The 13,225-nt window shown below is 39.9% G+C and overlaps 2 protein-coding genes across 2 annotated transcripts; both read right to left on the bottom strand.

Moving 5' to 3' along the window:
* Positions 1-1,361: 1,361 nt before the first annotated feature.
* Positions 1,362-3,677, bottom strand: LOC117734167. Its single transcript, XM_034538323.1, has 5 exons — positions 3,492-3,677; positions 2,935-3,318; positions 2,203-2,340; positions 1,996-2,057; positions 1,362-1,816 (listed from the first exon to the last, which is right to left on the bottom strand). Exons 1-5 carry the CDS (start codon positions 3,526-3,528, stop codon positions 1,748-1,750), a joined length of 690 nt encoding a protein of 229 aa, XP_034394214.1. The 5' UTR covers positions 3,529-3,677; the 3' UTR covers positions 1,362-1,747.
* Positions 3,678-4,751: 1,074 nt separating this feature from the next.
* On the bottom strand, positions 4,752-12,798 carry LOC117739329. The gene is made up of 6 exons (XM_034545680.1): positions 12,610-12,798; positions 10,397-10,502; positions 9,840-10,223; positions 6,954-7,091; positions 5,386-5,447; positions 4,752-5,206 (listed from the first exon to the last, which is right to left on the bottom strand). Exons 2-6 carry the CDS (start codon positions 10,431-10,433, stop codon positions 5,138-5,140), a joined length of 690 nt encoding a protein of 229 aa, XP_034401571.1. The 5' UTR covers positions 10,434-10,502; positions 12,610-12,798; the 3' UTR covers positions 4,752-5,137.
* Positions 12,799-13,225: the final 427 nt, after the last annotated feature.

The raw sequence follows: 13,225 nt of genomic DNA, 5'->3' as shown, positions 1-13,225 counted from the left end.
ACTGCAGATAAATTGAGTTTTTTAGGTTTAGACTCAAATTTTATTGTTGCTTATCTTGACAATGTAATGTTAATCAAGAATTATTGAGGATTTGTAAGCAAGTTTTGAATGGCCTTAAATGTGTTTGATACCTGAATAGGTCTGCACTAGGAAAATATAGCCTCCAGCAAATAGTTAAAAGTTTACTTTTTTATTTTTTATGCTGATACATACCATATTTTGTATCAGATGGTCCGATAACGTTTGCATATTTATGTAAAAAGGGTGTCTGTGTGGATATGTTGTGGCAGGAAGCTTTGGATGGATGCCAGAAAAATGGACACACTATAACACCTGATACACATCATAATTTAAACTGCAGACAGCTTTTTTTCTTAATGTTCTGAGCTTGGAAATGGGTCAACATTAACATAGCCAATAATGAGCCATTTAAATAAAGCATCTGTCTGATCCTGTGGATCGACCTGGGACAAGCAATGTTTTATTCAGACGTTCTGCATTTATTTGCCAAATGCTCAAATTATTGATGGGTTTAATGCATCTTTTATTGTTTACAGGGACAAAGTCAGTACCTTGAGTAGTTAATTGGAATTCAAATAATTCAGAAATTTATTTAAATTTATTTTGAAATTGCTTATTGGTATACGTTTTTTCACGTCATATTTTTTTTGTCTGTTTCAAGTGTAAGGAATACATTAGTAAAATCCTGTCCCTTGTCTTAGAAAAGGACAAGCACTAAACTTGTAACATGAATGTAAGATGTCAAAAGACTGTTATCTGATGATTTAACAAGTGACGATAAAAGAAATTAAATATGAGGAAATATTGTGCACGATTCTACAATAAAGAATCTAAACAGTGCCTGCATGTAAATTATTTCAAACCTTTGCGAAAGGAATGTAACAAGTTGAAATGCAGCTTAAAAAAAAGAATAAAGTGTCAATGGAGTATGACTTTTTCTTTTTGTGGGGTTTACTCATCATGGCCTCTAGATGTCAGGAGAGTGTTCTGGACTTGTGATTTTAGGATGATTTTTACTTATTTTAAAAGAAGTATGGTCTGTATTCTCAACACCTGCAATATGATTTGACTGATACACAGGACGCCCAGTGATGCCGAGCACCAACACCTTCATCAGGGTGACTGGTCTGGAGCGTCAGTCCGAGGGGCTGCTGGTCACTGTGGACTTCCTGTCGAGCTTTACTGACCACAAGGACCACACATTATTTTAATGAGCATTCACAATATGTTATGATACGATGTCACATGCATAAATGAATGTCAATATATATCAAGGAGGGAGTCTTTTACTGACTTTGTTCATATTTTGTTTTTATTTGCGCGGCACTTGCAGACAAGAATTCAGCAGGTGTAAAAGTATTTATTTCATTTCATGTTCTAGATGTTACATGTTCTAAAATACAAATTGTTCTACTTTATTTGAACTAATCAAACATAAAAGGCAGGCGTAAGGCTGTAGCTTAACATGCAACGACGTTATAAAGGTACATTTTAAACAGATTGTAAACATGTACATATGTCAGATAGAAAAAGAGAGACCATTGCTGTCTGGTTGGTTATAAACCTGATAACAGAATAAAGCAAAAGCCTGCACCTGCTTGCTTCAGGCGTTCCTTCAACCACAGGACAACAAACAAGAGGAAATGGCAGCCGCGGACTTGAATTTGAACCGTCACTCCATTTGGTTTCTGCTTGAGTAAAGCAAACATGCTTGTGCTGTCCGCCCTCAGCCTATTGGTGCGTTCGTCCATCCTTTTGGCCGGAACACAACTCGAGTGAAACACGCATCTTCATCCTGAGAGACCATTTGACATTTGTTAGTTAGAAGCATTATGCTCACCTCTTGTGCTGTTACAGCTAAAGATGTGTGACTGTGACACATTAAAACAACTGCAAAGACAAAGAGATGCTGAGTCGCACCTAATGTACTTAACATAGACTCAATAAAGCTCCCAAATTCTCAGTGTGCACTACCTGATTCCGTCTCCTTGGTCCACTGGGGTCAGGCCTTTCCTGCAGAACTTGAGATTCTTTGTCTGCAAAAATGAACACAGCATCATAACAAAGTAGCTTCTTCCTCTTTGCCAACAGAGTGATATGATGACAGCCTCCCTGCAGGTTTAAATGATTTAACATAATTCATTTGGAACAAAAGTAAGAAAAACAACTGTGACACTACACCTGCTTTCTGACAGACGTAATAAACCAAAATGAAGGAGAGTAAGGAGCTGGGAATAGTGAAGGCTGCAGTGAACACCATCATCCAGGAAACAACACGCCCAGGGTATGCGAACCCCTCACAGGGGTCAGGGCCAGAATCTGGAACACAAACAAATGTGTATTACTTCTCAACTTTGTTTCTTTTCCTGCATTCAGTAAAACATTTAAACATATCTGCATCAGTGGTGACTGGTCAACAGGAGCATGTGGGGCCATGCCAGAAATCCCCACAAAAACAATGTGAAAAAATAAAATAATGATGTTATTAATTATCAAAGAATAGCCTACTATATCCTCCTTAATTTGAACATATATCGTTTAGGATTTCAATTCATATTTAGCAGCCCTTCAGATGAATACGCATTCTCAGAGTGTGCAACTACACAAGCTTGTTGACCATACCTGATGCCAAATTGAAAATGATCCCAAAGCTCACTTTGCATACAAATACATATGGACATGCACATTGACCTACAACACTTCAGATACATGCAGTCTCAGAGTTTGAGGATATCATTATTTCTATAAACCATTATACGTTTTCACTCCAGACTGACACACATAATCTTCCTTTTAAATATATCTGGGGCCTGCGCACATTTTCCTACTGTATGTTAATAATTGAGTCAAATGATAGATTCACTGCAGTCACACGTAGATCTTACACGAACACAGTCACACCAGTATACTTACTGAATAGGATCCTTGTTGTGACGTTGCCATACTCGTAATACATTTTGGCCGAAATGCATTCTTTATCCTCCACTTTTTGACGTTCAGTTCCACAGTAGTAGAGGCCCTCATTAGAATCAGTGATGTTTACGATCAGCAGGTCAAAGGAGTCAGAAGAAAAGTTTCTCACAAAATGAAAAGATGGAGGAGCGCTGTTGTCGAGTGATCTTATTTTTACTTTAAGGACGAGAGAAGGCTGGTTCTCATGAGAGCAGTCCCTGTACCACACTATGTAAACTCCACCTGATACTTTACAGTCACAGTACACAGTGACGTTGTCTCCTGGTCTGACGGTCACCTCCAACACCGATCCAGATCTCAAATCACGACTGCAGGACGCAACTCCTGGAATACAAGCACAACCGTAAAAGCAGATTGAGATGAGCTCAGTGTCACACGGTTCCACATTACAGCAGGTGCCGGTTCCTGCTCGACACAACAACAATGAGGAGGCGTGTCTGAATTATTGTCGAAATTATTGTCATCAAAACATATAAAAAGTGTCTCAAAAGAATTACCTAAGAGAGTGACCAGAGAAATGAGCAGCCCGTCCATGTGTGATGATGACGGACAGTTAGAAGACAGTGAAACAGATCTCAGTCAGAGACATCATGCCCTCTGCACCTTGTTGCCGTCAAAGGAAGTATACAATGTGATTGGCCAGTCAAGTGGAACATTTTCTTCTGTGGTTGTTTTCTATTGGTGTAAAGGTGTGTGGTAGTCTGATATTATGCCTATAAGAGGAAAGAGGAGTTCAGCCGAGCAATACTTTCAGTACTGCCTTTCTAAGACTTACAGTATTTTTGGTCAGCTGTGTTTTATAGACAGGGATTCTGATGTATATGTAACAGAAGTTGATGACGCTCAAATTTGTCATTTATGGGGTCAAATCCATATCCGACAGAGTAAAGTGACACCCGATTGTCCTTTGTAAACTGTCACGTTGCTGCACTGTTTATATTGTCTTATTTAATCCTATATTATAGAATGTATTGTATTATTCAATACAATTGAAGAAATATACATCTACAGTTATTTCCCTATATACAGTATGATTGATTGAAAGATGCAACAGGACCAGTTTTCAGTAGCAGCTGTTGTATAAAATGAGACAATGCAGAGTGCCACTCATGTATAATCACATGGGCAGTAGATTAAGAAATGTTCATCACACCAACATAAAGCTGACAAAAGATTCAAGCTCCTGTTTACAGGCCAGGACATTGCCTTGGGGAAGTAGACCAACCAGGGCAGGGTCATGAGAACTTCTGGACGTTACAGGACACGTGGCTCGGCTTGTAGCCAGCGGGATCAAGTGAGAATAAAAAGGGGGATGAAGCCGTTCCCTGTGGTGCTCCAGTTTCAGTTAAGATGATGTTGAACAGTTTCTTCATCAAGCCTAACAAACTGTGAGCGAGACCAAAGGTCATATAAGACCCACGCAATGGTTGTTTAATGCAGTTTAAAAGTCATAGTTTCTTTGTCTTTTACTAAAAGGTGTGGTTGGATTGTATCAAAAGCACTAGAACAAATACTTAGAGGATCCTAACAGAGCTGGCAGTTGTTTCAAGATGACAATAAACACTGTGCAGCATTAAAAGTAGTGCATCACTACTGATACTGATCACAAGGACCACACATTATTTTAATGAGCATTCACAATATGTTATGATACAATGTCACATGCATAAATGAATGCCAATATATATCAAGGAGGGAGTCTTTTACTGATTTTGTTCATATTTTGTTTTTATTTGCGCGGAACTTGCAGACAAGAATTCAGCAGGTGTAAAAGTATTTATTTCATTTCATGTTCTAGATGTTACATGTTCTAAAATACAAATTGTTCTACTTTATTTGAACTAATCAAACATAAAAGGCAGGCGTAAGGCTGTAGCTTAACATGCAACGACGTTATAAAGGTACATTTTAAACAGATTGTAAACATGTACATATGTCAGATAGAAAAAGAGAGACCATTGCTGTCTGGTTGGTTATAAACCTGATAACAGAATAAAGCAAAAGCCTGCACCTGCTTGCTTCAGGCGTTCCTTCAACCACAGGACAACAAACAAGAGGAAATGGCAGCCGCGGACTTGAATTTGAACCGTCACTCCATTTGGTTTCTGCTTGAGTAAAGCAAACATGCTTGTGCTGTCCGCCCTCAGCCTATTGGTGCGTTCGTCCATCCTTTTGGCCGGAACACAACTCGAGTGAAACACGCATCTTCATCCTGAGAGACCATTTGACATTTGTTAGTTAGAAGCATTATGCTCACCTCTTGTGCTGTTACAGCTAAAGATGTGTGACTGTGACACATTAAAACAACTGCAAAGACAAAGAGATGCTGAGTCGCACCTAATGTACTTAACATAGACTCAATAAAGCTCCCAAATTCTCAGTGTGCACTACCTGATCCCGTCTCCTTGGTCCACTGGGGTCAGGTCTTTCCTGCAGAACTTGAGATTCTTTGTCTGCAAAAATGAACACAGCATCATAACAAAGTAGCTTCTTCCTCTTTGCCAACAGAGTGATATGATGACAGCCAGTGCCGTAACGGAAACACATGAGGCCCCCCTGCAGAATAACCCTGAGAGGGCCCCCCCCCCCCCCCCCCCCCATATGTAAGGGATAATGTATTGTCCGGCGGTCATTATCCAAAGATAAACGAACAGGACCCAAGCTTTTCTTTTGAGGGAAATGTATTCAATCAGAAAAAAACAGCTCAAACAGAGAACAAATGTATTCCAACAGAAAAAAAACATATGCTAGGGCCTATCAAACAGCCCAAACAGAACATATGTTACAACAACATAACAAATATGCCTACATATAGTCGATACACCGGTAGGCTACTTTCTACAGGTTTGCATTTGAATACACATGTGCGCGTCTTTTAGCAAATCTGTGTGCAAAGTCTTTAACCACGCTCTTTACATCTAAACTATTCTCTATGCTAAGGATGGCCACACCTGACAGCCTCTCTTGTGACATGGAGCTTCTGAGATATGTTTTGATCAGTTTTAGCTTGGAAAATGACCTTTCTTACTTAACGGTTACTTTTATTATTTTGTACAGAGCCGTTGTCTTCTCAAAAGGGTTGCAGTGTTGTACAACGTGAAATGAAGTTAAACAACGATGTGGTTGTGGAGATAATTAAGGAAACGTTAAAAAAAACTGTGTTTTTTTCCCGTGTCCAATAATGGGTGCAGGGGGTATAGTGAGAGCATAGGTTTAATAAGGTTAATGTATTTTCAAGCACAACACATAGACAGAGCAGTACAGCTGTCAAAGTATAACGTTAGCTACGTGGTAAAGTTAGCTATAGCAAACAGTACAATACCAGTCTCTTCTGGCAGATGAGTGCATCCTTCACCAGCTGGTCGAAAAAGACTTTGGCATTTAATTCAAAAAATGTTCTGTTTTGATTGCCGCTTTTGGGCACCACTTTTAAATGTGCGTTTCATTTTTCCTCAAGAAAAATGTCCTCGTAGTTCTCCCAGAATACACCGCGGCCCAACATGAACACCAGTCCGCGTAGCAGGAGGCTCTAGTGGTTGCCTGTTACGTTTGCCTTTACAACTATTATTTAAAACTTATAAAGCCAGTTTAAAATACTTTTTTTTATTGTGTAGCTTTATATGAGAGAGACAACTTTGAGGGATATCTTAATGTTATTACGTAATGTAATATTATTTATTTATTACATTATTCGGCCCAGATTCGGCAGCCGATAAACCGGTTGCCATGTCTCAGACAGAATCTGCCCATGTCCGTAACAGCTACACCTGGGCCAGACATGGCAACAGTGAAATGTTCCAAAGGTGGCTCACATTTGGCCGCATCGAGCCGAGTCCGCTGGCTGTGCGGGGGCTGCGGGGGTGATCTCTAAGGGCCTGATGACAGCCTCCCTGCAGGTTTAAATGATTTAACATAATTCATTTGGAACAAAAGTAAGAAAAACAACTGTGACACTACACCTGCTTTCTGACAGACGTAATAAACCAAAATGAAGGAGAGGACGGAGGTGGGAATAGTGAAGGCTGCAGTGAACACCATCATCCAGGATACAACACGCCCAGGGTATGCGAACCCCTCACAGGGGTCAGGGCCAGAATCTGGAACACAAACAAATGTGTATTACTTCTCAACTTTGTTTCTTTTCCTGCATTCAGTAAAACATTTAAACATGCGTGGTAATGCATGTTTAAATGCGACCAGTCACCACTGATGTTGGTTGACCAGTCATCAGTGGTGACTGGTCAACAGGAGCATGTGGGGCCATGCCAGAAATCCCCACAAAAACTTTGTGAAAAAATAAATAATTATGTTATTAATTATCAAAGAATAGCCTACTATATCCTCCTTAATTTTAACATAATTTGTTTAGGATTTCAATTCATATTTAGCAGCCCTTCAGATGAGTGTGCAACTACACAAGCTTGTTGACCATACCCGATGCCGTGGCCCATGGGAGTATAAAGGGAGACCCCGTAGCGTCCCACTACAAGTCACTGTCAAGTCATACTACAGATGTGATTGGCTGATCCGTCGCGCGGACTTCCAATAGCGAATGCCAGCGCGCCACGCAGAATATGAACAAAGTGGATTAGCTAGCTAGCTACATACTTACTGGAGGACCGGCTTGAAACCTTTAAACCCTAAAGGGAAATATGGAGTTAAAGTCAATGAATATTGTCAAGCTCAAACTGCTTGTAAAATTAAGAAGGAGCAGCATGCTAACAGTAAACGTTAGCATACAAAAGGAGGCGCTTTCTTTCTGTTTTCACTGTTGGCTAATTGTTGGAGATTTTTCGCAGACGGTTCACAAAGATTTAAAACATCCCAATGAGAGGTTATTAATAAGTGGGAGCAGCGGAAATTATTTTGGACAACGCTGTGAGACTCGGTTTACTCGGACGGGTATACTTTGCAGAGCTGAAGTCTGCGCCGACCACTGAGCTTCATACCATTCAACTGTCAGATGGCTCAGCCTGCGCAAAGTGATGACAACATGTTGGGACCTGAAAGCAGAGATTCGGGAGTTTTATGAGAAGGAAGGCAAAGACATCCCAGAGCTCTCAGTTGGGGACTGGATGGCAGATGTAGCATTTGCTGTGGATGTGACTGCACTGATGAATGAACTGAACACCAAACGGCAAGGCAACGGCCTTTTTGTTCATGAAATGCACAGCCTGGTGAAGGCTTTCATGACAACGCTGCAGTTTATTTCAAGCCAACTGGAGAGCAACACTCTCACTCACACACAAACCCTGAAAGAAGTTACACCATTAGCTGATCACCTCCGCAAGAACTCATCCAAGTTAGGAGCAGTAGAGGATGAAATGCACATGGTGCTGGAACTCATTGACCTGCAGTCTGATGAGGTACTGGCCGACCACTTCAAGTCAGAGTCACTGCTGTTTACTCATCTCTCAAGGAGGAGAACTTTCCAAACATGAGGAGACACGCCCAGAAAATGTTGGTTCTCTTTGGTTCGACCTTCATATGTGAACAATCAGTGATGAAGTTTAACAAATCCAAGTATAGATCCACTCGCACCTCAGACATTCAGACTGACTTTGATACACTTGTCAAAGCCCAACAGATACTAGATTTCTCTCACTGAATACTTTTCTGTTTTTTAATGTAGTGACGGAGTTTCTTCTCGTTGTGATGGTGGGCGAGCTGTACCCAGCATGCAGTTCGGCGGTGTAATTTTATAAATGCACAATTATTAGTGTTACAAATTGTTTATGTGTAACAAACTGTTGTGTCATGGTGTTTTACCGTTAGAGGGCCCAGCCCTAGAGCAAGTCATAAATGGTAAAAACATTCTTATTTTATGTACCATTGTTTTTTGAAAATGCGATCGAATAAATGACATTTCTTGTAAGGCGATCTCACTTTTACATTGCTTAATAATCATAACATTTACTCTAACCAGTCACAGCTTGTCAAAACAATGCAATTTAATAATAATAATAATTGCCCACCCCTGGTCCATAGGGACTAGTCACAACCAAAGTTTTGGGAAAGACACAATTGTCCCAACCAATATTTTGTTAATTTGAATTGCCTGTTAGAAAAAATGATTGTGCACATTTCATTTGCAAACTTATTCGTATTATTACACTATGTTCGTTGCCCAGAAGAGTGAAAAATACATTTCCACGTTTTCCAATGCGCCTGCGAGACAAGATGCTGTCATTTAATTGGCTGAAGAGTCAGAAACACTCCGTGAATTGTAACTGGCCGTAGTCGCGGTAAGCTACTAAATACACCAGGAAATAATAAAGCCTCATATTAGTATTTCGTCTGGTCTCAGCATTGATATGTTGACCCTGTTTTGCTTTGTAGATAGCAAAATGACACCAAAAAAGAAAAGAGATATCTGAATTTTGTTCACCACCCAGAAGATAAGAAGCTACCAAGAAGCCCAGGTCGTTGTTATTTAACGTTAGCTACTAATGTTAGTAGGCTAACTACCCACAGTACAAACCTGCATTGTTTTGAGCAGTGTGTCCCTACCAATGCTGAAACCAAACCTACGCTCTTGATTAAACACAATAGTCAAGGCTTGTTTATTTCAAAAAGTCTCATTGGTGATGTATTTTATGCCAGCAACAGGCGAGATCTTGAAATTGTTTTATTCATGCATGATGCTGTCCCCCCCCCCCATATTACGGCCCTTTTGTTCATGCGGTACGAGCAATTTTGTATGTTGGACTGAACATCACGATCTCTCTCAAACTTTAATAGAATGGAGAAAAGCACATTTTCATACTGTGTTGTGATCAGTTACATCCAGTTACATTGCACAATAAGGGTCAACATAAAAAGAGAAGTCAGACCAGCGTACTTACCGAATAGGATCCTTGTTGTGACGTTGCCATACTTGTAATACATTCTGGACGGAAGGTATTCATCAAACTCCACTATTTTCTGTTCAGTTCCACAGTAGTAGAGGCCCTCATTAGAATCAGTGATGTTTACGATCAGCAGGTCATAGGAGTCAGAAGAAGAGTTTCTCACAAAAGTAAAATGAGGTCGATTCGTAAAATAATGCTGATGTTCTTTTACTTTAAGGACGAGAGAAGGCTGGTTCTCATGAGAGCAGTCCCTGTACCACACTATGTAAACTCCACGTGATACTTTACAGTCACAGTACACAGTGACGTTGTCTCCTGGTCTGACGGTCACCTCCAACACCGATCCAGATCTCAAATCACGACTGCAGGACGCAACTCCTGGAATACAAGCACAACCGTAAAAGCAGATTGAGATGAGCTCAGTGTCACACGGTTCCACATTACAGCAGGTGCCGGTTCCTGCTCAACACAACAACAATGAGGAGGCGTGTCTGAATTATTGTCGAAATTATTGTCATCAAAACATATAAAAAGTGTCTCAAAAGAATTACCTAAGAGAGCGACCAGAGAAATGAGCAGCCCGTCCATGTGTGATGATGACGGACAGTTAGAAGACAGTGAAACAGATCTCAGTCAGAGACATCATGCCCTCTGCACCTTGTTGCCGTCAAAGGAAGTATACAATGTGATTGGCCAGTCAAGTGGAACATTTTCTTCTGTGGTTGTTTTCTATTGGTGTAAAGTTGTGTGGTAGTCTGATATTATGCCTATAATACTTTCAGTACTGCCTTTCTAAGACTTTTTTTTTGTTAGACAGAGGGATATGCATATGTAACAGAAGTTGACGATGCTCAAATTTGGCATTTATGGGGTAAAATCTATGTTAATACAGTGTAGAGTGACACTCGATTGTCCTTCGTAAAATGTTCACGTTGCTGGATTGTTTATATGTTTTATATTATCCTATGCTATATAACGTATTAGATTATTCAATAAAATAGAAGAAATATGTATATTTATAAAATATATGAAAATGCTGGAGCTAAAAACATCATACTATATAGCGTATAATCTAAAATATTATTACAATAATCTGTATTATTACAGCAATTAAGTGTAGGAAAAGCAACAGTCAAAGATAAAGGAGAGAATCATGTCCTGAATATACTTCCTTATTATGCATCAAAAAGTTGACTCAAAGATGCAACAGGACCAGTTTTCAGTAACAGCTGTTGTATCAATGGAGACAATACTGAGTGCCACTCACGTGATGATCACATGGGCAGTAGATTGAAAACTGGAAAAGCTTCGTCATTGTAACTTAAAATGCTGAATTGAGTGGTTTGGACAAAAAGTGTGAGCATGTCTCGACCAAATTTGACATCAATCCATCCAAAATTTGTGAAATAATTTCTTGTACAATCATGAATTGGAACCTAATGGTGGAACAAAAGGGAAATATCGTGAGATCCAGTCATAAAAAAGGCAATTTCAGAGAAGCAGACAGAAGGGTCTGAGACTAATTTGTGATTCTGGGCAATACAAAATAAACTGAATTGAATTGAAAGGGTCTACAATATGTGGTTGAAGGATTTAACCTGGTTGTCAGATTGATTCAGCTGTGAAAAGTATCAAGATTAGTTGTGTAACCGTGAAATTATGACATTATTGTGATATGTTCACGTGCAATCTCATTAAAAGTAACTGAAAAAAACAGTTGTTTGAAGGAGATATATAAATAGATATGAGAGGGGAATTATGAGCCATTTACACAAAGCTCTAAGCAGCTTATAATCATTAAAACTACTTATGACAAGATTTGTTTTAATCCATAAAAATCCTTTTATTTCCTTATCATTTGAATGAGGTGTTTTTGCGAGGGAAACAAAACATTATAGGTAAAGTAAAAGGATAACATTTCTAATTTGTGGATGTTTACACAGACTTAAGAGCGGTTTAAAGTGATTTTTAGGACGGTGGGCCCTTGTAGACCAGCTGCTATAATCAATTTTCCGTGCCTTGCTCAGTGCTCACGGTCAGATTTGCACCATGAGATGCGAGACTGAAGTTGGCGTTGAGACATGAAGTGCACGACTGGAGAGTCAATTTAAACCGACATAATAAATGCTAAATCATCGTCAGACAATAGCCGTTGGGAGATGCATTCCAGCCAATGTGTTCCATCTCCACATGTGGTTACCTGCCTTCAAACAAGGCCCAAAGCATTGTTTAATACTACATTGATCGCCAACGGAAACCAGAAAGCTGTTTAATCGAGATTAGTTCATTCCTGTTTTAGTATGCTGTTGGTGATAATAGAAGTTTCAGGCGATCATTTTTGTCTTATTGGTCGACCTTTGTCTCTTTTCTGGTTAATTCTTCGAGGCCACACAGTCGAAGGCCGTCGTCTATTGATGCTGAGACTGCCTGTCTGTCGGTGTATGAGTTGACATTAAATGCAGTCTATTTTGTAGCCTAAAGATGTTCTACAATTAATTGTGCTATCACATGTCGTAACTTTTCACTTTTTATTACAGTACTTTTACTTGAATTAAAGTAACAGTACTTTTACTTGAGTACAATATTCTGGTACTCTTTGCACCGTCCTCTCTGGTTGAAAAGTTACCGGATGTGGTTGGAGGTGTGCTTTGTCGCATTGGTGATGGCGCCGAACACCGACGTCCTGAATCACGATTGCAGCAAGGTGAGAAGGCACGCCTCCGTGGGTCAGCAGAAACAGGCAGAGGGAGAGCGGGGAACACACCTGATCTGGGCTGAGGTCGTCTAGGCGCTGGTATTTTCTCCAGCTGTAGGAGCACAATATCTTCCTCCTAAAGGTCTTGGCGGCATCCTGCATCAGTGTTTTCATGGGGTCTGCAACTTCAGTCCGCCTGCACGGGTTGCTGTCGTGCTGCGTGGGTTTCCTGTGGCCTCATCAACACACAGGCGTGTGGTGACGTTCTGGCTTCTCTGTATTGTGTTGTTTCTTCTTGGAAGAAGTACCCCCCCACCCACCACAGCTGTCTTTGTCGCTCTGAATATATATATATATATATATATATATTTATTCTCACAGAAAAACTGACAAAGACAAAAGAGCTTATCAACTTTAAAAAGTGAACAAATCTAAAACGTTACTATTCCATACACGTTTTCATGCTGTATGTACTATTATCAATGGTATTGATTGCTCCTCTGTCTAAACCAGTGGTTCTCAAACTTTTTCTGTCACGTCCCACTTCGGAGAAAGAAAAATGTTCGTGCCCCAACAAAATTGTAACAAAATGGTCCATGCTGAATTTTTATTGAAATAACAACTTTTTGTGACTCCTCCATCTGTGCTTTCAAATAATAGAATAAAGAAAATGTATACGTGTATG

This window comes from Cyclopterus lumpus, chromosome 1, assembly GCF_009769545.1.
Source record: "Cyclopterus lumpus isolate fCycLum1 chromosome 1, fCycLum1.pri, whole genome shotgun sequence".
Lineage (NCBI taxonomy): Eukaryota > Metazoa > Chordata > Actinopteri > Perciformes > Cyclopteridae > Cyclopterus > Cyclopterus lumpus.
Note: the sequence above shows the minus strand (reverse complement) of the source record. Positions and strands in the feature narration are given on the sequence as shown.

Coding starts and splice junctions, on each gene's coding strand:
- LOC117739329 (XM_034545680.1), bottom strand. CDS start 10,433: ATGGACGGGCTGCTCATTTCTCTGGTCGCTCTCTTAG. Junction 5,448..6,953: donor TTACGTCTGTCAGAAAGCAG/GTGTAGTGTCAC, acceptor TCATTTTTGCAG/ACAAAGAATCTCAAGTTCTG. Junction 5,207..5,385: donor GACCAAGGAGACGGGATCAG/GTAGTGCACACT, acceptor ATGGTCTCTCAG/GATGAAGATGCGTGTTTCAC.
- LOC117734167 (XM_034538323.1), bottom strand. CDS start 3,528: ATGGACGGGCTGCTCATTTCTCTGGTCACTCTCTTAG. Junction 2,341..2,934: donor CACAACAAGGATCCTATTCA/GTAAGTATACTG, acceptor TTTGTGTTCCAG/ATTCTGGCCCTGACCCCTGT. Junction 2,058..2,202: donor TTACGTCTGTCAGAAAGCAG/GTGTAGTGTCAC, acceptor TCATTTTTGCAG/ACAAAGAATCTCAAGTTCTG.